Source organism: Cannabis sativa, chromosome 1, assembly GCF_029168945.1.
Source record: "Cannabis sativa cultivar Pink pepper isolate KNU-18-1 chromosome 1, ASM2916894v1, whole genome shotgun sequence".
In the NCBI taxonomy this organism is placed as follows: Eukaryota; Viridiplantae; Streptophyta; class Magnoliopsida; order Rosales; family Cannabaceae; genus Cannabis; species Cannabis sativa.
This window is the reverse complement of record NC_083601.1, coordinates 23,999,428-24,022,663: the sequence shown is the minus strand read 5'-3', so window position 1 is coordinate 24,022,663 and position 23,236 is coordinate 23,999,428. Positions and strand designations below refer to the sequence as shown.

The 23,236-nt window shown below is 30.4% G+C and overlaps 2 protein-coding genes across 2 annotated transcripts; both read left to right on the top strand.

The window, feature by feature from the left end:
* The first annotated feature begins 8,012 nt into the window (after positions 1–8,012).
* Positions 8,013–10,052, top strand: LOC133032754 (uncharacterized). Its single transcript, XM_061107082.1, has 2 exons — positions 8,013–9,200; positions 9,345–10,052. The coding sequence occupies exons 1-2, from the start codon at positions 8,013–8,015 to the stop codon at positions 10,050–10,052; spliced, it is 1,896 nt and encodes a 631-aa protein (XP_060963065.1).
* Positions 10,053–19,301: 9,249 nt separating this feature from the next.
* On the top strand, positions 19,302–22,999 carry LOC115706232 (uncharacterized). The gene is made up of 6 exons (XM_030633810.2): positions 19,302–20,679; positions 20,797–20,929; positions 21,380–21,500; positions 21,642–21,678; positions 21,771–22,038; positions 22,173–22,999. Exons 1-6 carry the CDS (start codon positions 20,473–20,475, stop codon positions 22,250–22,252), a joined length of 846 nt encoding a protein of 281 aa, XP_030489670.1. The 5' UTR covers positions 19,302–20,472; the 3' UTR covers positions 22,253–22,999.
* The last annotated feature ends 237 nt before the right edge of the window (positions 23,000–23,236 follow it).

Genomic DNA, 23,236 nt, shown 5'->3' with positions numbered 1-23,236 from the left:
ATTATTTTTAAAAGTTATTCAATCCTATTTAATTGCGTTTGACGACCATTTCACTTTCTTTTTAATTTTTTTATTTTATTTTATTTTTTTCTTCCTTTTAATTTTTGGCTCTTTCACTTGAATAATTCATTGACAACCATTTTTTCTCATTTTTTTTTTTGTCTTTTGTCTTTTTGTTTATAATTTCTGAATAATTTGCCCTCTTTTTTTTGAAAAAAAAAATAAAAATTAAAAACACTTCTCCTACCACTGCTAATTATTTGAAATAAAAAATTGCATCATCGCGACCTTCTCTTCAAGATGATCATTTTGACATGCGGGAAGGATATATATTTTTTTGCGTCACCAAAATAAAATAATTAAAAACATATGTAATTTTTTAGTTTCTTTTCTATTTAATTAAAAAAAATTGACAAAAATAAAAAATTAATTAAATTTTAAATTTCAACAAAATTATTATATTGTATTCTTCCTAAGCTTTTGTTATTTTAATAGATTTCTAAAAAATAATCTACAAAAATATATATACTAGTACTTTAAATATCATAAAATAAATTATATTTTAAAATAATAAATAATTATTATTATACTAATTTTGATAATAAACTTAAGGCTAACATTTTATATATATTATTGTTAATTTTTTATATTTGATTATAATTTATCAGTTTCTTCTTCTTTTTTTTTTTTTTGAATGCTAATTTATCAGTTTCCTAAATATCAATTAACATGAAATAATTGTTAAATAAAGTAACTTAACATATTTTAATAACTAATCGAGTTACTAAAAAGCATTTTTTTTTTTAATTTTCACTTTTAAATGTTACTTTATAGTATTTTAAATAAGTTATTTTTATTGAGTTATTAAATAGATTTATAAAAATAAAATCTTAAGAAGTAAAACGTTATTTTAAACATTATAATAACATTATAATTAATAAGATGAGTTACATAAGACAATACTAATTTTATTAATGAATTTTTCATATTTGCTATTTAATTCATTATATTCTTAATTAGATTAGAATATAATGTAAAAATTGCTTAAAAAAAGTAATATATTAGAATTTAAAATTAAAACAATTATTTTAAGAGCAACTAATGGAAATAAGTAACCAGAAAGTAGTTTATGAATTTTTGTTAAATTTAAAGTTTTGTTACTTATTTCTTAATAAATTAAAATGTTACTTTTTATTTAAGTTATCTAGAAAAATGGAAAAAAAATCTACCAAAATACATCTTTAAAGAATGTATTGTAGTCTCTCTCTTTTGAGTGTGTTTACGTATGCAAAAGTGAAACTGTGAGTGTCCTTTTCGTCCCATATTTTTTTGGTTTGTTTGTGATTGGTGAGTTTGATACTGACAGGTTCTAAGGTTGTTGTGGCTTTAGGCTGTTTGTATTCCTTTTGGCTGTGCGTGTTATGGCTTCTAGTAGTTATGTAATGGGTGATCTTGCTAAACAATATGAGAACTTCCAGATTGATGATGAAGAAGAGGGTGTTCTTATTGAAGGGGAGGCTGATGGTGGTGAACAGACTTTTGATGATAGATGGTGTCTTGTAGGGAAATTTCTCACGGGCAGATCTATTGATTTCGACGCCAAGAGACACCTAATGGCATCTCTATGGAAGCCCGGTAAAGGTGTGTATGTAAAGGAATTGGAAGCTAATTTATACATTTTCTAATTTTATCATGAGATTGATATTCAGATGGTGATTGATGGAAGTCCATGGACTTTTAATAAGGTTCCTCTTATTTTCCATCGGTTGAAAAGTGGTGAGAATCCTAAAATGATTCATTTGCACAAGCTTGATATGTGGGTACAGATTCATAACCTTAAAACTGGGTTTATGATGGATAAGGTGGTGCGTAGTGCGGGTAGTTACATTGGGACGTATGTGAAGTCGGATCCTAAGAATTTTGTGGGTGTTTGGAGGGATTACTTGAGGGTTCGTACAACAGTTGATATCGAAAAACCGTTGAAGCGGCATATGAAATTGTATAAGGAAAATGGTGAATGGATTTGGGCTATGTTTCAATATGAACATCTCCCAACCTTTTGCTTTATTTGTGGCATCATAGGCCATTCTGAAAGGTTTTGTGCTAAATGTTTTGATCATGATATCGATCAAATCGTTAAACCGTATGGTATTGGCATGAAGGCGCAGATGAGAAGAAGAAACCACCAGATTGGTTCACAATGGTTGCGTTCTGGAGCTGAGCAACAGCCGGCGGTGGAAACGGATGCTGGCCGACGATTGGGGACAGAGGGGCAAGCTGAATCCGTGGCTAAGATCATGGAAGTTGATTCCACATTCCAGGGTAATGGTTTCAATTCTGATGGTGCCTAGAAAGGTAAGAAATTGGGTATTCAAAGTGGTGTTACTTCTAGCCAAAGAATAGGGAAAGTGAATCCCATGCAATCAGTTGACAGTATTAATGTGGGAGATGATGGTGAAGATATTTCCAAGATTATATTGGATGCAAAAAGGAGGCGTATGGAAAGTGGGAATATTAGTGAGAATGCTGATGTGGAAGATGAAGAGTGTGAAATGATGGAGAATGAGGTGTATGTTGGTGATGGGCCAAAAAACTTGTCAAAGGTGGGTCTTGGTTCCAAGCCCACCCATCATTATGAGTCTAATTACATGGAATTGACATGGGCTTGGGAACCCATGGGCCATCCAATTCATTAAGGATATTGTTATCCAAAAGAAGCCCATTGTGTTATTTCTTTGTGAAACTTTGGCCAAGAAGGAAATGGTTGAAAAGCTTCAGGTCTGTATTGGTTTTGAAGGAGCCTTTAGTGTTGATGCTCAAGGGAAGAGTGGTGGGGTGGCTTTACTTTGGCGAGATGCTGAGGAATTTCAATTAGTTAGGTTCGGCTCTAATTATATCGATGGCATTGTTCATAGTCGTGATCATGGAGAGTGGAGATTGACGGGGTTATATGGCGAGCCCAACCGTAGCTTGCAAAAGCGTACTTGGGATCTTCTTCGATCGTTGAAAACGGAAAGTGACTTGCCATGGTGTATTGTAGGGGACATCAACAATGTTTCTTCCCAACAAGATAAAAATGGAGGTAATTTATATCCGAATTGGTTGATTAATGGATTTTGTGATACCTTGGATGAGTGTAGTTTACATGATTTGGAGTTGAGTGGTTATCCTTATACGTGGGAAAGGGGTCGAGGAACTGATTTATGGGTAGAGGCTCGGCTCGATAGAGCTCTAGTTTCAGAAAGTTGGCTTGCTAAGTTTCCTTTAGCTAAACTCTATAGCATGGAAGTGTCCACTTCGGACCACTGCCCCTTACATTTAGTCCCTGTAGCCGAGAATATTCAGGTGACTACAAGAGTTTTTAGATTCGAAAATTCATGGTTAAAGGAGCCAATGTATTTTAAAGTTGTTGAAGATAGTTGGGAGTTGTCTACCACTACAAGAATTATGGTTAATACCAACGCCACTATTACCAACGCCTAAAAGTCCTCATTGAAAATGAGGGTATCAATAACGACATTTTCCTGTCGTTGGGAAAGCTATTCATATTTTTTTTAAAAAAAAAAATAGTTAATTAATAACGACTTTTTTTTTCAATAACGACAATGTCGTTATTGAAAAAATCTTCAACAACGACATTGTCGTTGGGAATGCCTCTGTTGTTTTTGAAAAAGAGCTGTTGTTTTGGGCGGCAAATTTCCCCCCAAAATTGTCCCCAACGACATGCCCCAACGACTATGTCGTTGGTGACAGTGTCACCAACGACATAGTCGTTGGGGACAATTTTGGTATAAAAAAAATGCTGAGAAAACCCTCATTTCCCCATCCTCATCAGTTCACTCCCCCCTTTCGAAAAACCCTCATTTCAGCCACTTCGAAAAACCCTCAGCCACCACGTTCGACCGCCTGAAGCTACCTCAACCACCACGTTCGACCGCCTGAAGCTTCGTGCGTCAGCCCAGCACCGCCCGCCTCCGCCTGAAGGTTCGTCAGCCCACCACCGGCGGCCATTTTTAAGGTATACCCTCATTTTTAATATGTATTTATAGTACTTTTTGTTGTATAATCTTGTGTATATATATGATGTTCTTTGGTTTTTTTATTAATCTCTTTTCTGTAATTTTTTTGGAACTGTCATTAATTTGTTTGTTTTTTTTTGGTTAATATGCTATATGGGGTTTTACAACCGAATTTCTTGTCTTTAATTCCTAAATAATATAAATGAAAATATTAAAAGATTCATATAGGATTTAGGCATTGAAAACATGTAAAAAAAAATATGCTTTAATTTCTGAAATCATTTTTGGGTAGGAAATATATTTTCTAGAATAAATTTTAAGCTTCATGATTTTTTAAATTGTTTTCATGGAGAAAATTTCTATATAATATAATATAAATGTGATAATGCTATTAAGATTAAAAAAAAATATCAAGATCAAAAATATATATATATTTTTTATCACATGCCAAAAACGAAAAATTGTGTGTATATATACAATTATATAAAATGATTTTATTATTAAAATTATGAGGAATAAATAGAATAATAATTTATTTTTTAAAAAAAAAACAGAAATAGAATAATAAATTTTAATTAATATAAAATAATTTTGACCATTTAAAATGATAGTGTGGTGTTAATATATGTAGTTATTACTATATTCACAGTTGATCTATGCGTTGATCTATATATGTATTTGAGATATATGTATGTATTTTTAATAATGTATGTATTTTGTTGTTGTAAGTGATTGTAATTTTTTTTTCTTTTTAATATATATGTGAATAATTTGAATTTTTTTTTAGATAATATTCCGAAAATAGTATGTGTGTTTGTATGTGTTTTTTTGTTATTTTTTGTATTGTAATAAATTTTTGATTTATTTTGAAAATTAGTAATATTTAAAAATTTGTAATGTATTTAAAAGTTGTTAAGATTGTATAAATCAGGTTATTAAATTTTTGGGTATAGTTTAAAATATAAATGTTATTCTGCCCAAATTTTAACAAAATTTTGAGATAATAAAAAAAATTAGGTTAACTTAATAAATTTTAATAAATTAGTAATTTTTTTTTTACAAAAAATATTAAAGTGATATTTAAAAAGAAAAATTATAAGTTAATAATTATTTATAAAAATTAATGAAATTAATGTTAAAATTAAGTAATTTAAGTAAATGAAATTTGTATTTTGTTTAAAAAATAATAATAAATAATTAAATATTTAATAAATAACTTTTATTAGTTGAGAATAGATAATTAATAATTGAATAAGTAATGAATTTAATATTGAATAAATTCTTACAATAAAAAATATTAATAAATAATTATATTTATAAAAAAATATAATATTTTATTAAATAAAAATAATTTAAATAAAAAGATTTCGGTAAAATTTTGAGATAATAAAAATTTTGTTATTTTAATAATTTATAATAAGTTAATAGTTTCTTATAAAACTAGTAACAAGTTATTTTTTAAATGGACAATTATTTAAATTAATATTTATTTAACAAAATTAGTGAAATAAATCCTAAAATTTAGTAATTGAATTAAAAAGAATTTTTTGTATATTTATAAAAAATAGTAATAAATAATTAAATAATTATAAATAACTTTAATTAGTTGAATATAAATAATTAATAATTGAATAAGTGATAAATTTTATAATTAACAAATCATTGTAATAAAAAAAATTAACAAATAATTTGATAAATACTATAATATTTAATTAAATAAAAATAATTTATTATACTTACAAAAAATAATTAATGTAAGTATAGTTTAAAATAAAAGTTAAAAAAAGTTTCATAAAATGACATAAGATTAGCCTTAGTTCAACTGCCGCAAAATGTTCAGATGTCGACACAAGGGCAGCAATATCAGAACACATCGCAGACGATGCCGACACAACCATGGGAGCAGACATCTCAAATGATGCCGACACATCTAGGACAACAGACTTCTCAGATGATGCCGACACAACAAGGGCAGCAGACATCTCAAATGATGCCGACACTACATGGGCAGCAGACATCTCAAATGATGACAAGTTCGCAAATGTCGCCATACTACCCACAGATGTCGGATGTTCCTGGGTCGGATGTTCCTGGAGATGCTAGTGATGAGGACGATGCTACTTCAAACTTCTTTTAGAATATCTATTTTAATTTTACGAACTATCGGTCTAATATGTTTGTTAATATTTTATGAACACTAATTTATATTTAGGTATGCAGTACTATAATGTTTATGACTCACTTTTTATTGTAATATTAATGACTCTAAATATTTTCTTTTAGTTAAATGATTTCATATCTTAATTAATTCAATAATTTTATATATTAATTAATTAAATAATTAAAAAAATAAAATTAATATTAATTATTTAATTTAATAATTTTAATATAATATTATATATTATATATTAATTACAAATAATTTTAATATAATTATTTTTTTTTTCGAAAAAGCTCTTCAATAACGACATTGTCGTCATTGATAATAATATCAATAACGACAATGTCGTTGTTGATGCACTCAGGTTTTAAAAAAAAAAAATTAAATAAAATGTTATTCCCAACGACAATGTCGTTGTTGATAATTTTTATTCCCAACGACTTAAAAAGTCGTTGTTGATAATCGTTTTTACCAACGAAGTAATCCCAACGACTTTTTACCAACGAAATGTCCTCATTGATGCGCAATACTGACGAAAACAGGGGTTTTTACCAACGAAATTTGTCCTCATTAATGCTCATTTTTCTTGTAGTGTACAGGTCTTTCCATTACAGAAAAAAATTCGTGATTGTGGCAATGTTCTGCTTGAATGGGGAAAAGAATACACTGGTAACTTTGGCAAGAGGATAAAGGATTGCAAGGTCGAAATCAAGACTTGGAAGAAAGGGCGAGATGCTAATTCTGTTGATCGATATAAAGCTGCGGAGTTGAACTTGAATAATCTTTATTTGCAAAGAGAAATTTTCTAGAAGCAGAGGAGTAAGCAGCTTTGGTTGAGAGAGGGCGATCGTAACTCCAAGTATTTCCATGCTAAGGCAACATCAAGAAGAAGATCGAATGTCATTCAAAAACTGAAGAATGCTGATGGTGATTTGGTCGGCTGGGAAGATGGTCTTCCTACATTGGTGGTGAATTATTTTCAGCAATTGTTTCAGCACTCTGATGGTGATTATTCTTCTGTTATTAACTGTGTTTCCCAATCGCTTACTGAAGAACAAAATGACTTGCTACTTGAGGAGGTGACTAGAGAGGAAATCAAGAAGGCATTGTTCCAAATGTATCCCGATAAGGCTCCTGGTCCCGACAGTATGACTCCTGGTCTTTATCAAAAATTTTGGAATTTGGTTGGTGATGACGTAGTGCGAGTGGTTCAGACGTTTTTTGCTACTGGTGAGTTCCCATCTGTTTTGAATGAAACTAATATTGTCCTTATTCCTAAGAAGAAGAGTCCTGAACAAATGGGCGATCTTCGGCCTATATCGCTCTGTAATGTTCTTTATAAAGTTGTGTCTAAGGTGATTGCAAATAGACTCAAAGTGGTATTGCAGAATGTCATATCTACCAATCAAAGTGCATTTCTTCCGGGACGGTTAATTTCTGATAATATCATGGTTTCTTATGAGGTTATGCACTATATGAAACGGAAGCGTATTGGTAAAGATGGTTTTATGGCGATCAAGCTCGATATGAGCAAAGCCTATGATCGAGTTGGTTGGGCGTTTCTTAAGGCTATGCTTATTCGGATGGGTTTTAGATTGAGATTAGTGGCTCCGATTATGTTCTGTGTATCTACGGTGTCTTACCATGTTACTTATGGAGGAAAGAAGTTGGGTCCAATTGTACCAGGTTGTGGAATACGTCAAGGGGATCCCATATCTCCGTATTTGTTCTTGATTTGTGCTGAAGGTCTCTCTTCTCTTTTAACTTTGTATGAGCAACGTAGATAGTTGACTGGGTGTAAAGCGGCCAGGAGTGCGCCTCGTGTTTCACACATGCTATTTGCTGATGATAGCTATGTGTACTGCAAAGCTAATGAGGGTGAAGCTACACATGTGATGCACCTTCTCCAAGTTTATGACCAAGCGTCGGGCCAACAGGTGAATTACTCTAAGTCCTCAATTTTTTTTTTCAGTAAGAACTGTTCTGTGGATACTCGTGCTAGTTTGTGTGATTATATGGGAATGGTGGAGGTTGGAGATAATAGCTTTTACCTTGGCTTACCTTGTATTTTGGGACGCAATAAGAAAGCTATTCTCAGTTTTTTACAAGAAAAGATGAAAAAGAAGATTTTTACTTGGGAGAGTCGTTTCTTGTCAAAAGCGGGGAAGGAAGTTTTATTGAAGTCAGTTGCTCAAGCGTTGCCTTGCTATGCCATGAGCGTATTTTTATTAACAAAGGAGATCTGTTCTAATCTTGAAGGCATGATGGCAAAGTTCTGGTGGAAATCTCAATCGCGTTCGGGTTCGAAGGGTGTAAATTGGATAAGTTGGAAACGATTGAGTAGACATAAGACTGATGGAGGGATGGGTTTCAGGGATCTTCGAGACTATAATCTTTCTTTCCTTGGTAAACAAGGGTGGCGGTTGTTGACTAATGAAGACTCTTTGGTAAGCAAGATATACAAAGCTCGGTATTATCCTTCTGGTAGTTTTCTTAATGCTACCTTGGGACAAAACCCAAGCTTTATTTGGAAGAGTATTTTGGAAGCACAGGGACTAGTTAAGGCTGGTGTAAGAAAGTCTATTGGCAATGGAGATAATGTAAGCATTTTGTTGGATCCATGGCTTCCTGACCCTTCTAATCCCTTTGTATTATCTGATCATCTTGGCTTAGTGAATCAAAAGGTGTCTAGCTTATTCTCGATGCAATCTAAGAGTTGGGACCATGATGTTATCAATGATCTATTTGATGAGAGGGATAAGAATCTTGTGCTGTCAATACAATTGAGTGTACATGCTACGGCTGATAGGTGGTGTTGGAATGAAGAAACCAATGGCATTTACACTGTCAAGAGTGCTTACCGACTGCTACAGCAGGATTCTGGTGCGCATGTTTCGGTTGAAGATCAAAAAATGTTCAAGGCTATATGGCAGTTGGAAGTTCCTCCAAAAGTGCAGCAATTCATGTGGCGTGTGCTAGTTGGTTGTCTCCCAACTAAGGTTCAACTTAGCACCAAAAAGGTTAATGTTGACTTGTATTGTCCATTTTGTAATCTGGCAGTGGAAACTATCTCTCACATCCTGCTTGAGTGCCGATTTGTAAAAAGTTGTTGGTGTGTCTCCATCGTTCCGACTGGTGTTGATAATGGCGGCTTCAACAACTAGTTTTCTGCATTAACTGAGCAACAGTCGGCTGCTGTGGTTAATGAAGCAGCGTGTATCAGTTGGAAGATTTGGTATGTTCGTAATGAGCTTCTATGGAATAACAAAACTTGTTCTGCATTGGATGTGGTCCGATCGGCTAGGATGGTGCTTAACCAATATTGTACTGCTCAAACTCAAAAGACGGGGGCATTGTTGATTGATGATATCAATAATGTAGATGAGCGGTGGAAGAAACCAATTTCTCATATGGTTAAGATTAATGTTGATGGGGCTATTTTTCAAGAACAAAATAAGTTTGGCTTTGGGTGTGTGGCCCGAGATACGAATGGAATGCTCCTTGAAGCTATTTCTGCCTCTCGATTTGGGGTGGTTAAACCTGAGATCGCCGAGACAATTGGCATTAAGGAGTCCTTGAGTTGGATAGAAAGAAAACAATGGTCCAGTGTAGTAATTGAAACTGACGCTTTGGTGGTGGTACAAGCTATTAATAGCTCAATTTTAATGCCTTCTCAGTTTGGATTACTTGTTGGGGATTGTCGAGCTTTACTTTCGTCTTTGAATAATGTTTCTTTAAAGTTTGTTAAACGATCTGCAAATAGGGCTGCTCATTGTCTTGCTAGAGAGTCTTGTTTTTCGTCAGATTGTGTTTTTAATCAGCATAATGTCTCTGCTGGTTTCAAGTCTATTGTAATGGCTGAAAGTGTTTAAATAAATTTTTCACTTTGACTCAAGTTATCTAGAAAAATAGTAAAAAATATATATACTCTTCATATATCAAATTAATTATCTTAAAAAAAATAGACCACAATAATATTATTTTTAGATCAAAATAATTAATAATTTAATCTGAAAAGATTTTTGAAATAATAAATTGAGAGAGAGAAAGTTAATAAAAAATGATAAAACCTATATATTTTGTTAGAGCATTGTTATAAGGCACCAGTGGTGCCTAGCACCTTCTCGACATGTCACGTTGCGATTGGTTAGCGATACTCCTTAAAAACTATTATATTAAATTATATGGGACCCGATACTTAGTTGGACCAATAGCGATACTGACACATAGGAGGTGCTAGGCACCACGGGTGTCCTTTAGCATTAGAAAGAGAAAAAAAAAAAAACAAAGACGGATGGATGGAAGGAAAAGAAGAAAAGGATTATTCTAGTCAACCGTATTAATAGCAATTAATTTATCATAATTATATTTATTATGATTTTCATTATTAAGTCTAATATTGAATGTTACCCTTCAAATAAGAGCATTGCTATTAGGTACCAGTGGTGTCTAGCACCTTTGCAACATATCGCGTTGCGATTGGCTATCGATATTTCTTAAAAGCTATTATATTAAATTATATGAGACCCGATACTTAGTTGGATCAATAGCGATATTAATACATAGGAGGGTGCTAGGCACCACTGGTACCCTTTAACATTTCTCCTACAATAATTATACCTCAGATATAAATTCTATCACTTCCTACATGTAGCCAAGGATATAGCTAAATAAAACACAATATTCTCTATTTTACCTTTTGGTTTACCTCAGGTGATGTATGTTTGATTTAGGATTCTTTACCTATTTTTTTATGTAGCGTTTGATTGGAATGAATGAAAACATAGAAATGAAAATGGAAATGAGAATAGAATAAAATTTAAAAAAAATAAAAAAAATTGATAAAAAAAATTATTAAATTTTTTCTAATCATGCATTGGAATGGTTTTTCCTTTCATTTCAAAATAGAATTGTCATTCACCAAAATGGTAGAAAAGTCATTCTATTATAATGACATTCTAACACTTTAATATATAACTAAATAAAAGAACAAAATAGAGATTGTTTCCTTTCCTTTCCATTCTATTTTATTATTTCCAACCAAACGTCACCTTAGTTATTTAGCTACTATACCTTTGTCGCCGGGGATGCTCTTAGTTGATGTGGTGGTAACCTGATACCAATATCAATAATAAAAGTAAAATATGTAACCTACCATAACTAGTTATAATAAATAATAGAGGAATTTATCGTGAAATTTCTTTATGTTTTAATTTATATAGGCATTTGATTGGAGGTAATGAAATGGAATAGAATGGAAAGGAAACAATTTTCATTCTATTTCTTTGTTTGGTTGCATATAATAGTATTGAAATGTCATTCTAATGGAATGGCATTTCCACTATTTTGGTGGAATGACTATTCCATTTTGAAATGGAAGGAAATGTCATTCTAATGCATGATGAGAAAAATTTTAATAATTTTTTTATCAATTTTTTTTATACATTTAAATTTTATTCCATTCCTATTCCTATTCCCATTCCCATTCTCATTCCTATCCATATGTTTTCATTCCTCCCAACCAAACGCCAATTCTTTTATTTTTTTTCTTGTGAAAAAATTCTCCTAAGTTTACTTTTTTTATACATAAATTTAAGGTGTTACTTAGATATTACTGTTAAATACCAACTAAATTATTATTGTATCGACTTCAAAATTTTATTGTTACATATACACATGAATACAGTAGTCATCTAGTTAATGTTTAACGGTAATATTTAATTGGTGTGTCAAATTTGCAAATAAAACTAAACTTAGACTATCTCTAATGGGAGATGTAAAAATTGTGTTATATTTAGCACAAAAAGTAGTTGTGTGGTAAATTTACATCAAATTTTAACTTTGTGCTCCAATGCACAATTGTAAAATTTTGATGTAAAATTTAATATCTAATTAATGTTTTATTAACAAAATAAAAACTAATAACTTTATAATCAATTTTATTATTATTTTAATATGTAAGACAATAAAAAAATAATATAAATGTTTCATAATTTAATGTCATAGTTTTTTTTTTTTTTGAGATAATTTAATGTCATAGTTAAATATACTGATAAAAGAGTACAAAAACATAAATATAAATGAAAAAAGTAGTGCATTTATCGTGGTGTAAATTTTACATCATAGTAAATGTTGTGCTAAATTTTACACAAAATTTGCTATATGCCAAATTTACATCACTTTTTGGCACACTATTAGAGTACATTTTTTTGTCGAATGAGCTATATTTTAGCTTCCCACTACTTATTTACATCTTCATTGGAGATGCTCTTAAGGAAGTTTTGCCACAAAAAATAGATAAAAGAGTTAAGTGTATAAAAATTAAAAACATAAAAAAATTTTGCCACAAATTACTCTAAATGTTATATATTTATATGGGGAGAATACCCTTAGAAAAACTAAAAAAAATTGTCATTATTTTCTGTCTATATTTATAAAAGCTAAGATTAAACTTATCAAATTTTTGTAAATTTTCTCGAGAAAATACGCAAATTTATTATCTTGTTGGAATTTGAAATTGACTCTTGGTTTTTTCAAATCTTAATTTTTTTTTTTTTTTTGAAGAAAATCTTAATTTTTCATTTTCATGAAGGTTCATAATTTCTATCTAATTTGTAGAGGAATTGTAAAGACAAAAATGTATATTTCAACTAGTATATTTTTTTAAAAATATTTATTATAACTAGCATATCTATCTAATATATAGAAGAATTGAGAAGACAAGTTACAATGTAATGGCTTGCCTTTTTCAATTTTCATTTTTGTGTATTTTGTTAGCTTTCTCTTATCTTGTTTTATAGATTAAAAAAATATGTACATGTAAAATATTTGTTTGAGAACTTAATTTCTCTATTTCATTTTTATTTATCATTTTATAATAAATCAATGGCATGGTGAATTGATATTTTAATGTTTTGATGTTTTTTTTTGGTATTTTTTTCTTATTTTAATAAATTATTTAACTATAACAAATTTATATCATAATTTGTATATAGACAAAATACTTTGTACTCTTTCTAAAAATTTACTTAATAATGTGATAAAAATAGCTTAAATATTTCCTTCATCATAAAAATACTTCAGGAATATTCCTTAGAAATGCTTAATGGGATATTTATCAAGCCTATTCATACAGAATATATCTGATGTCCTAAAGATGAGGATGACATTACAATTATTTTTGTCAAGTGAGGAAATGATCTCTATTTATAAATAAGTTCTCAATTATAAACCTCATTTAAACTTGAATGAGTGTCTAGGTTGGTCCCTAACCTAAAAGGGGCTTAATAAAAAATGTAGTACATTAACAAACATTGCATGCATATAAAGTAACATTTTTAGAAGTTAATAAAGGGACCTTTCTGTGTAGCAAAATATTGGTATTTAAATAAATAAAAAAAAAAGGCCCATTTTAATGGAAGGCACTAGGCCTTGGTCTAACTTGCCATGGTCCTATGCACAAAGTCCTCGGCTGTTATAACTGTTTAATTCAGCTTAGATGAACTTAATTGTGTCATTTGTTTTGAAGGATACATTGTTACAAACATTCAAAAATATTTGAGTAAATATTATTAGGATAATTTCATAAATACTTAAAAATAACAAAAAAAAAAAAAATTACAAAAACAGGATTGTATTAAATTTTAAATATTTTTACAGTTTTTAAAATTTTATTTTCAAAAAATACAATTTTTTTTGTATTTTTATGTTATACTCTTGTTATGTATTGTTTTTAGATTATTGTTATTTGTATATATTATTTTTATATTATTTCTCTTTTACTTTTATGATGGTTTACTTGTTGTTTTTGTGTTGTTTTTATAGGACGTCGTAAAAATATAAAATAAATTATATTTGAATGTGAAAGTGTAATTTTTATTTTTACTAAAAATAATAATTTATGTAAATTTCTCAATATTATAACGGTGAATGATGTACTTAATGTTTTCAAAGTGTTTTTATCCTTAAATTTTCTTTCTCAAAATATCACAAAAAAAGTGTCACTGATAAAAAATTGGACTTTCTCGAAAGTTTTAAACAATTGACTAATGTATTGTTCTTGGGTTCTATAAACATCGCCTATTCAACCCTCGCAAAACTAAATTTTAAACTGTCGGCTAAAATTTTAAACCATTAAGGGATACCCCTTTTTAAAAATGTATGGCTTAATTTTTTGTGAATATATTTAACCGCTGGGGATTCCCGATGACTAAAATTGTCAAAAATATTTTACTATAACAACGATTTTAAACAATAATTTTATAAGCAATAATCCTTTGTTATTTTCGTTATTTTTTTTAAGTATAGTTACTTTCATGCTGGTTTCCTTGTTGTTTTTGCTACAGTCACATAACCAGATATGTATATATATATGCATGCAAACAATGATAGAGCCAGATTAAAGCATAATTAAAGGGCCAATTTATTTTATTAACAAAGATTAAAGCATATATGTTATTTCTTTTTCAAATTAGTTTGCCAAAATATAGAACAGGTATGTAATATAAGTGAACACAGTAATTAACTGTCCAAACCTAGATTTGGGGACCCTGATGTAATAAAGCCCAGTTACGACAGATTATATGTATACCTGACAGCTGTTTACATGACCTTAAAAAAAAAGTCAATAGTCCCTATTGACTGATCACGTGGGAGAGCCGACCACCCAAAAATAACAGTACTAATATACCAACACTTACACCAATGTTAAAGGTACTTATTAGTTATTACACACAAACAAGCATGGCAAATATTTGTGATATGATTACCGTGATAAAGAGAAATTAACTATACTTATTAATAATTAACAATAGGCTAGTATATATACGTCGACAGTTTTAATCAATGTATATATAATATATATGCATGGTGTGGCAGGTGCACCATTGGATTTGTGGATTGTGAGATCAAAGGGCGAAGGATGGTTGATAAAGTGGGAGCTTGTCTATAGCTGGCTAGGACCGAAAAGTTAGCGAAAATGGGTTGGGAAAGAGAGAATGAAGGGTGATGAGGTGGAGAAGTTGGTATATATATATATAAAAGTGGGTGAGAGAGAGAGATGGTAAAAATGGTAAGTGTAGTTGGAGTGGTGTGTGGGACTGATAATGGAAAGCACTGGCAAGAGGCATGTGCTTTGGTTCTGACGGGTGCATGCTGCTGCGCTGCGCTTTGCCTAGCTGCCTCCCTGCCTTTGCAGCCTTCATGTGGATAGTACGACATAATACTCCACAATTTCTGATGCAATACTATACTACTCTCTTTTTCCTTTATTGGATTATTTTCCTTCTCTTTCTCTCTCTCTCTCTACGTTTTAGCTCATTGGCTTAATTTGCTTTGTCTTCTCTCTTTAAGCCACTTCCCCACCCTTTGACGACCTATTCTATTCCTTTGACTCGACTTTTCATGTGCCCATGTGAGTTGAAAATCTCAACCGCAACATGGGCTTATCACTTTTTTCCTTGTTGTAATAATTTTATTTTTTAATTTACTTTGGTTTGTGGCTAAAAAACAAGAGAAAACATAAAGGATTGAGAGTTGAGATTTGAGATACAACTAGTTCTCGTGCTTCACGAATCATTACTATGCAATTCAATTTGGTTTTTTGGATATTACGTACTAATCTATTTTTATTTTTAAAAAACATATTATTGGTACTTACTATTTTTTACTATTTTTTATATTATTGTTAGTGTAATTTAATATTAAGTTTTATATAATTTAAGAAAAATAATACTAACCAATTAAAAAACGTCTCTTATAGAAAGTAATAGGAATGACCACCACTAATACTTAATAAATACTTAATAATAATTAATGTTGTTTTTTAAATATATCTTTATATATTAAAAGTGCCTATCTAAAGGCATTTCTTGGTTTAACATTCTTAGTTTAACAGAATATACAGAATATTCTGTTAAATTTAACGATTAGGTTTGATCTCCCGTTAAAAAATAAACCCAATAATTAAACCCAAAAAATTAAACAATCTTTTAAATAAACAATCTTTTAAATATTAATAATCTCTTTTTAAATTAAAAAAATCATCTTAGCCACATATCTCTCTAACAAACCTATCTTGAGAGAATATTAATAATTTTTTTATTTATTTTTTAAAAAAGAAAAATATAGATAAAATATCTAGAAAAGATAATATAAAAGAAGATTGATTGTGTTGGCTTAGAGATTTTTGGGCTTGGGCTTAAAAAAATAATTAAAAAAAAAAAAAGATGAAATGGGCTGTAATTAGTATTTACCTTATATGTTTGTGCTTATTTTTAGTTTTATTTTTAATTTTACCACCAAGAGGAGAAGGTTGAAAAATATTAGAATATGAAAATATTATTGGTGCTTATTAGTAATTTGCAAAGAATGTGAAAGTCTATAAATATATAGTTGTGTAGCTATTATTAGATATGAAATGAGATAATAGAACTTTTTTCAATTAGAAGATTAATGTACATTTTACTATTAATAACATACATTATTATAACACAACTATGTTTTACTTACTAAATATACTAACACATATTTTATTTTTATAAAACAAATTGTTCAAATAATTATACTATTTTAATTATTAATTAAAATAAAAAACTAAAATATTAAATAAAACTAACACTACGTGACTTGGCACGTAACAATCACCTAGTATAATAAAATACCTTCAAATAAGAGAAAAACCAAATGAGCATATAATGGATGTTGTGTGCTGAATCATGGATCGTACACACCTTATAGTAGTTTTCATTCCCTCTGTGCGTTATATATTTATTATTCTATATATATCATGCATATGCATAAATGCATGTATTTCATGTACATCTCTCAAAATATACTTAACACAATGGTAGTTTAATTGTAAACCACTTTAAGAAACAAATTTTAAAGGGATTATTGGAGGACTAATGATCGACTCTTCTATATAATCATAATAAATTGACTACATGTAACCTTACAAATTATCTTGTTATAACCAAAGATGTCATGTAACCTATATATATTAGGCAAATTGAGTTTTTAAATTTAAATATATACTACTCTCTCCCTCTCTTTAATCATATATTTATTATTAGAAACTTAGTGGCCTTACACGAGATAGATTTATTGTATATATGCAAGCACGTTTTGTTTCTATGACAAAAGTTTAAAAGGTTCGTTACTCTCGTTTCTAACTAATTAAATAAATAATATATATATTTTTTCAGCAACTATATATATATATATATTCTTAATTAAACATAATCATAAAAGGGTACTTTATTTAGGGCAAAGCATGGAAGTGTATGTCATCAAACTAAAGACACTTTCATCTTAATTTAAACTTACTAGGCGTTCTAATTTAAATGACAAGATCGTCTTAATTAATTGCTCCCAATATCTAAAGGCACTTTAAAAGGCTCATTTAGATATTTAAAATAGGTCCGATCGATCGTGATTGATCGAAGAATTGGCAAATTAATAACCATTACTTTAACACTTACCAATTAATCTTTCCAATATATATCATTAATTTTCTTCCCACTTTGACTTTTATATATTTTTAGATTATAACGCTGTTTGTCTCAGTCATGAAATACCTATCAGACTTATTTAGTATAAGCAGTAACCCATTTCTATTTTCTAGTATGGAAAAACACTTAGTAGTCTAGCTAGAGCTAGTATTAACCTGAAATATATATAACCGTTATCACAAATCAATAATTATATATTTAAAATGAAAAAGCATAATTAGTGTTAATTAGCATTAATTTATAGACAAATCAGCTGTCGATTTCATTTTTTTTTTCTTATCTTTTTGAATCACGGAAAGATCTTTGAAAGGTGGTATGGTATTGGCTTGACTTATTGGGATGATCTTTGCAAAAGAGTAGCTCATCAAATGCCAATCCAAGCTCATCAGCTCATATAGTTTCTCTTGTTCGTGCGATAAAGAGAGCCGACAAAACTAGAATATATATTCATTCACCAAAATGTATATTATCTATATGAGAGTAAATATGATGATAAATTAACAAAATTACTTTTATTTGAATGAGAAATAGAAGGAGAGACATATAGGAAGGAAAAAGGACAGGTTTGACCGTTCTATTCGAGAGTCCAAAGCGGTTGAGCGGTAGCGACAGTAATGATTCGGTTTCAGAGTGTTTAAAATTATATCTGGTGGAGATCTAATTACCCATTTCCTCTAACCCAATAATATTCTCTCTCTCTCTCTCTCTCTCTCTCTCTCTCTCTCTCTCTCTCTCTCTCTCTCTCTCTTATCCCATTTGACCATTATAAACGCCGCTTACAACGGTTGTCACTATTTCTTTATCCTTTGTTTTTTAATCTAAAACAATCATCCATAATTTTTCGAACTCATTATGTCTACATTTTTATTATATTATTATAATTATTATCTCAACCAAATTCTACAACAGCCAATGGGATGCCATTTACTTCTTTTGGAAAGACAATTGTACCCTTTCTTCTCACTAAGTTCGTGTAGTTTCCCTATAAATAAATTAATTGATGAGTAGTTCTTCTTCATCAAAAGTTATAGCTATATAGTTTCAAATTTTACCACCTACACCAACTACTGGTAAGTGCATAGCGATCATTTAAGTTTAAGTAGGTCATATATGTTATGATTGTTTTAGATTGAAGAAAACAACAATGCTTGAGTACTATATATGTATGTACAAATTACTACTGTCTCATCATATATATATATGTTTAAAGCATTGTAAAATGATCTGATAAATGAAGTTAATATATATAGGAGTCCTGATCAACTTTTAATGAAATGTGATCCTCATGATGGAGATGGTTTATACGACATTTTTTAAGAGTATATTAAAGCTCTTTCAAGGCTGTACGTATTTTCTACCATATTAATAACCAGCCAGCTTGAGATTTCAACTACTAACATGATGCCTAATAATACTACGGAGTACTACTGACTATATAATTGCCCCCAACTGCTTTTTCTAATGCAAGGAATATATAATATATGAAAGAAAATTAGCCATGCAATGAAGGGTACTTTGGGTTTTTTCAACCTACCTGAATTAAGAAGAGCCCATAATGGTTATCCAAATTAATTATTTATTAGGACTACGCCAAAAAAAATTTAAAAGGGAATTTAGAAGGTTGTGCCAGAAAGTTCTGGCCCACCAAACATAACCACCAATTCTGTATTTTTACTTATTCCTTTTCCGGTTAAGAATACAGCTGCAGTTTTTTATTTTTTAATTTTGAACAGAGTTTAGAGAGAGAGAGTTCCAAGCCAAAGGTTATATGATTTCAGAGCCCCCACCAAATGCCATAAACGGAGCTCAGGAATATTAAGACGAGGGCATTAGAGAGATTTTTTTAGTTATTTATTTTTTATATAAAATGTAAGGTTGAATACAGCGAAGCAGATGTTTATGCATCAGACCCACCTCCCACAAATGTATATAATTGTAAAAATTATGTGTGTGTATATAGCAGAGCCAGAAAGAAAGTAGTGCTGATTACAGCAAAGGGAAGAAAAAAAAAATTAAAAATAATAATAATAAAAAGAAAGGTTGGTCTCTTCTCTCTTAGTCTTTGAGTTTTTATTGGACAAGATTGAGCCTACTATTGTCGTCGTGGGTGCCCACTAGCAGCTTTTTTGTCTTCTCCTCTTTTTTTTTATTTTCCTTTTCTCATAATAATATTATCTGGTTTTTGGTTTATTATTATTGATATTAGTTGTGTATATGATATTATTATTATTATTATAAGGGTGATGGTTTCTTTCTCTCTCCCTTTCTCTTTTTATTCTCTTTCCACCCTTTAAACAGTAATGATTTTCTCGTTACGGGTATCGTTGTTGAGGAATCTGAGGAGGAGTTTTGGTTGTTGCTCTGGCTGTGAAAAAGTGGCAGTTGTAGCCTTAAAAAACAGCAACAACAACAACAACAACGAGAACAAGTTATAGAGGACGAGAAAGCCAGAAGAACAAGAATATTATTACTATTATTATTATTATTATCAACAGAACCATCTCAAGCACACGAGTGTGTCATTTTTTTTTTTGGCCTTTCATTGATGTGATTTTTGAAAGAAGCGAAAGGAGAAAAAATATATATCACCCTCTTTCTTCTGGCTTTATATACCAAAATTCTTTTCTTTTCTTCATTTGGGTTCTGGGATTTTTTTCTTTTCTTCTTTTTAACTGATTTGTATTCCGGGTTTGGGGTTTGGGGACAAATTTTTTTATTATTTATTTTTATATATTTATAGATAGAATTGATCTTTTATTTTATTTTATTTTGAAACTGTTCTATGTCTCAACCAAGGCAATTTCAGATGGTTGGTAATAACAATCCGGGACAATACAGTGACACAACTTTTACCAAAATCTTTGTTGGAGGGTTGGCTTGGGAGACTCAAAGGGAGACTATGAGAAGATATTTTGAACAGTTTGGAGAGATCTTAGAAGCTGTTGTTATTACAGATAAAAATACTGGAAGATCCAAGGGCTATGGCTTTGTAAGCCCATTTCATTTTTCATCATTCTCATAATGTTTTTGTATTTGTGATTAAGAAAGGTGGGTCTTTTTCTTCTTCTTTTTTTACATTTTTTTATTTGGCCTTGTATTTTCATAGGTTACATTTAAGGATCCAGAGGCAGCCATAAGAGCATGTCAAAACCCATCTCCTGTGATTGATGGAAGAAGAGCCAATTGTAATCTTGCCTCTCTTGGTGCACAGAAAACTCGTCCACCAACTCCTCAACATGGTCTCCAATCTCTTATTTTTCTCTTAATTATTTATTTAGATCATTAAAATGATCACATTTTCATTTTTAATTACTTTACTTTCATTGCCCACATTATATTCTAATTTCAAAGTTATCAAAACTTGAATGTTTCCTCACATCGGATCACAAAACATCAACTTATGCATGCACAATGCATTTAAACTTTATATCTTATTGCTTCTTTTTTCTTTTTCTCTGTAAAAAGTACGGTTTTTTTTTTCTTCTTTTCAAGCCGTTTCTCTCAAGCATCTATTTTTAATCCCAACCAAGCATTTTTCAATGTCATATACTAGTGATGGAGGTACTTCAATCTCTCTTGCTGAACTAAAAATGTGGATCTAAACATTGGAGAATGCTTCAAAGGATAATGTCATATAGATTATAGACTGATTCTATATATTTATTTATTTATTTTGTTTGTTCCTGCAGGAGGAGCAGGAAGATTTAGACCAAGCCCTGGATTAGTGGCTCCACCAACCTATCAAGGCTCAACATCAACATACTTTCACCAACCCACTGCTCAATATTCATTTCCTTATTCAGCTTATGGGTAAGCTAAAACGCTCATAATTATTAACATTAAATCCTCAAATTATTACTATCAGTTTTTTTCTTTTCTAAATTCCCCCTGCATTTCAGTTTTACATCAAACATTGATTCATTTATTTCTTTTATGGGGTCTAATTTACAGTTACACCGGTTATTCACAAGACTCCATGTATCCCATGGTAAATACTAATTCATGCTTCTATCATACATTCTTTTCTTTTCATTGGATTCCATTATTACAACTTTAAAAGAAAAAAAATTGAATTTGCAGAACTATTATGGTGTGTATGGAGGTCAACAATATCCACCTTATGTAGCAACCTCTGGGGGTTCCGGGGCAGCTGCTGCCATGTACCATAATTTCTACCCTTTATATGCTCAATATGCACAGAGTGACCAAGCTCATCACCATGGTTTCAATGTCCAATACCCCCAAATGGTACAATACCCTTATTTGCCTCAGCATTATGGCTCCCCAGGGATTCTTTCACTTCCTTCCTCAGTGCCACCACCAGTGACTTCAACCACAACTACACCAGGTGAACTCAGTTTCTTTTCTTATGCATATACATAAAGTTTATGTATTCAGCAAAATGTGATTAATTAAGGTCTTGTTTGTTTGGTGAGATCAAGTTGGAATAAAGAAAATAAAATGAATAAAAACAATGTGCAGGAACAACAGGAGTGACAGTAACAGGAACAGTTGTTTCACAAGCCTCTGCAACAGCTTCCGAACAGAACTCATCAACTTAAAAACTTTGGCTGAAGAGAAAAAAGGAAAAGAAAAACATTATTGTCTTCTTACAAGGCTAACATGGATAGAGTCAAAAGGCTCATGAAAGATCAGCAAACAGAAAAGAAAAAAGAAAAAGAAAAGAAAATATATATACTGATTACTGGAAAAGGATTCTTGGTGATCAGCTAGCATATATAACAAGAGAAAGGAATGCCAAGTCTCTCATAATTGGATACTTTCATTCATGGAACATGCATTTGGGGATTACTTACAAAAGCTTTTCTCAGCTACTAACACATGTTTGCTTTTTTAGAACAGTAGGAAAGTCTTTCTTTTTTTTTTTTTTTGTTATCATCATCCTTAAGTAGTTTTTAGCATTAGAAGGATAAGAATCATATTCATTTTACAATTTTATGCATTGGCATAAGGTAGAAGCTGAATATTGGCTTTGGATTCTACCTTGCATACTGATAACTAGATAATTATTATTATCATTTTATATTATTATTATCATATGTCTTGGAAGCATAAAGCATCCGAGGTCATATACCCTTTGTTTATATTGGTAAGAATTCAAGGTTCAAAAGATTGTTTTTATATCTTTGAACCATTATTCCTTGTTGGTCAACAAGAGAAGAAAAAAAGAAAAAAGTGGCAAAGCTTGGACAGCTTTGGCCAGTAACTTGTAATTTTTTTGTTGGTTAATTGTTTATGATTAATTGATAAGTCTTTTAGATAGGATTTTAGTAAGAAGATTTTATATATATTAGTCATTATTTATTTATTTGTTAGCTTTGCTTCCAATCAGCATATTGTTAATTGCTTTGTAAGATTCTGGTATGGTATCCAATGGTATCTATTACAAAAATAGAAGAAAATAATAAGGGTCAAAAACTATTTTCTTTTTTTTTTTTTCTATAAAGAAGATAAGGGTCAAAAACTCGAAAGTGGGTGTTGTTTACTTTTATGCATCGATCAAAGTTGGGCATGCGGGTATTGCA

What these genes read in the sequence shown, in the direction of transcription:
- LOC133032754 (XM_061107082.1), top strand. Translation starts at nt 8,013, where the DNA reads ATGCTATTTGCTGATGATAGCTATGTGTACTGCAAAGCTAATGAGGGT. An exon ending in TTCAACTTAGCACCAAAAAG is followed by an intron (nt 9,201 to 9,344) that starts GTTAATGTTGAC and finishes TTCAACAACTAG; the next exon opens with TTTTCTGCATTAACTGAGCA.
- LOC115706232 (XM_030633810.2), top strand. Translation starts at nt 20,473, where the DNA reads ATGTCTCAACCAAGGCAATTTCAGATGGTTGGTAATAACAATCCGGGA. An exon ending in GATCCAAGGGCTATGGCTTT is followed by an intron (nt 20,680 to 20,796) that starts GTAAGCCCATTT and finishes GTATTTTCATAG; the next exon opens with GTTACATTTAAGGATCCAGA. An exon ending in TCCACCAACTCCTCAACATG is followed by an intron (nt 20,930 to 21,379) that starts GTCTCCAATCTC and finishes TTGTTCCTGCAG; the next exon opens with GAGGAGCAGGAAGATTTAGA.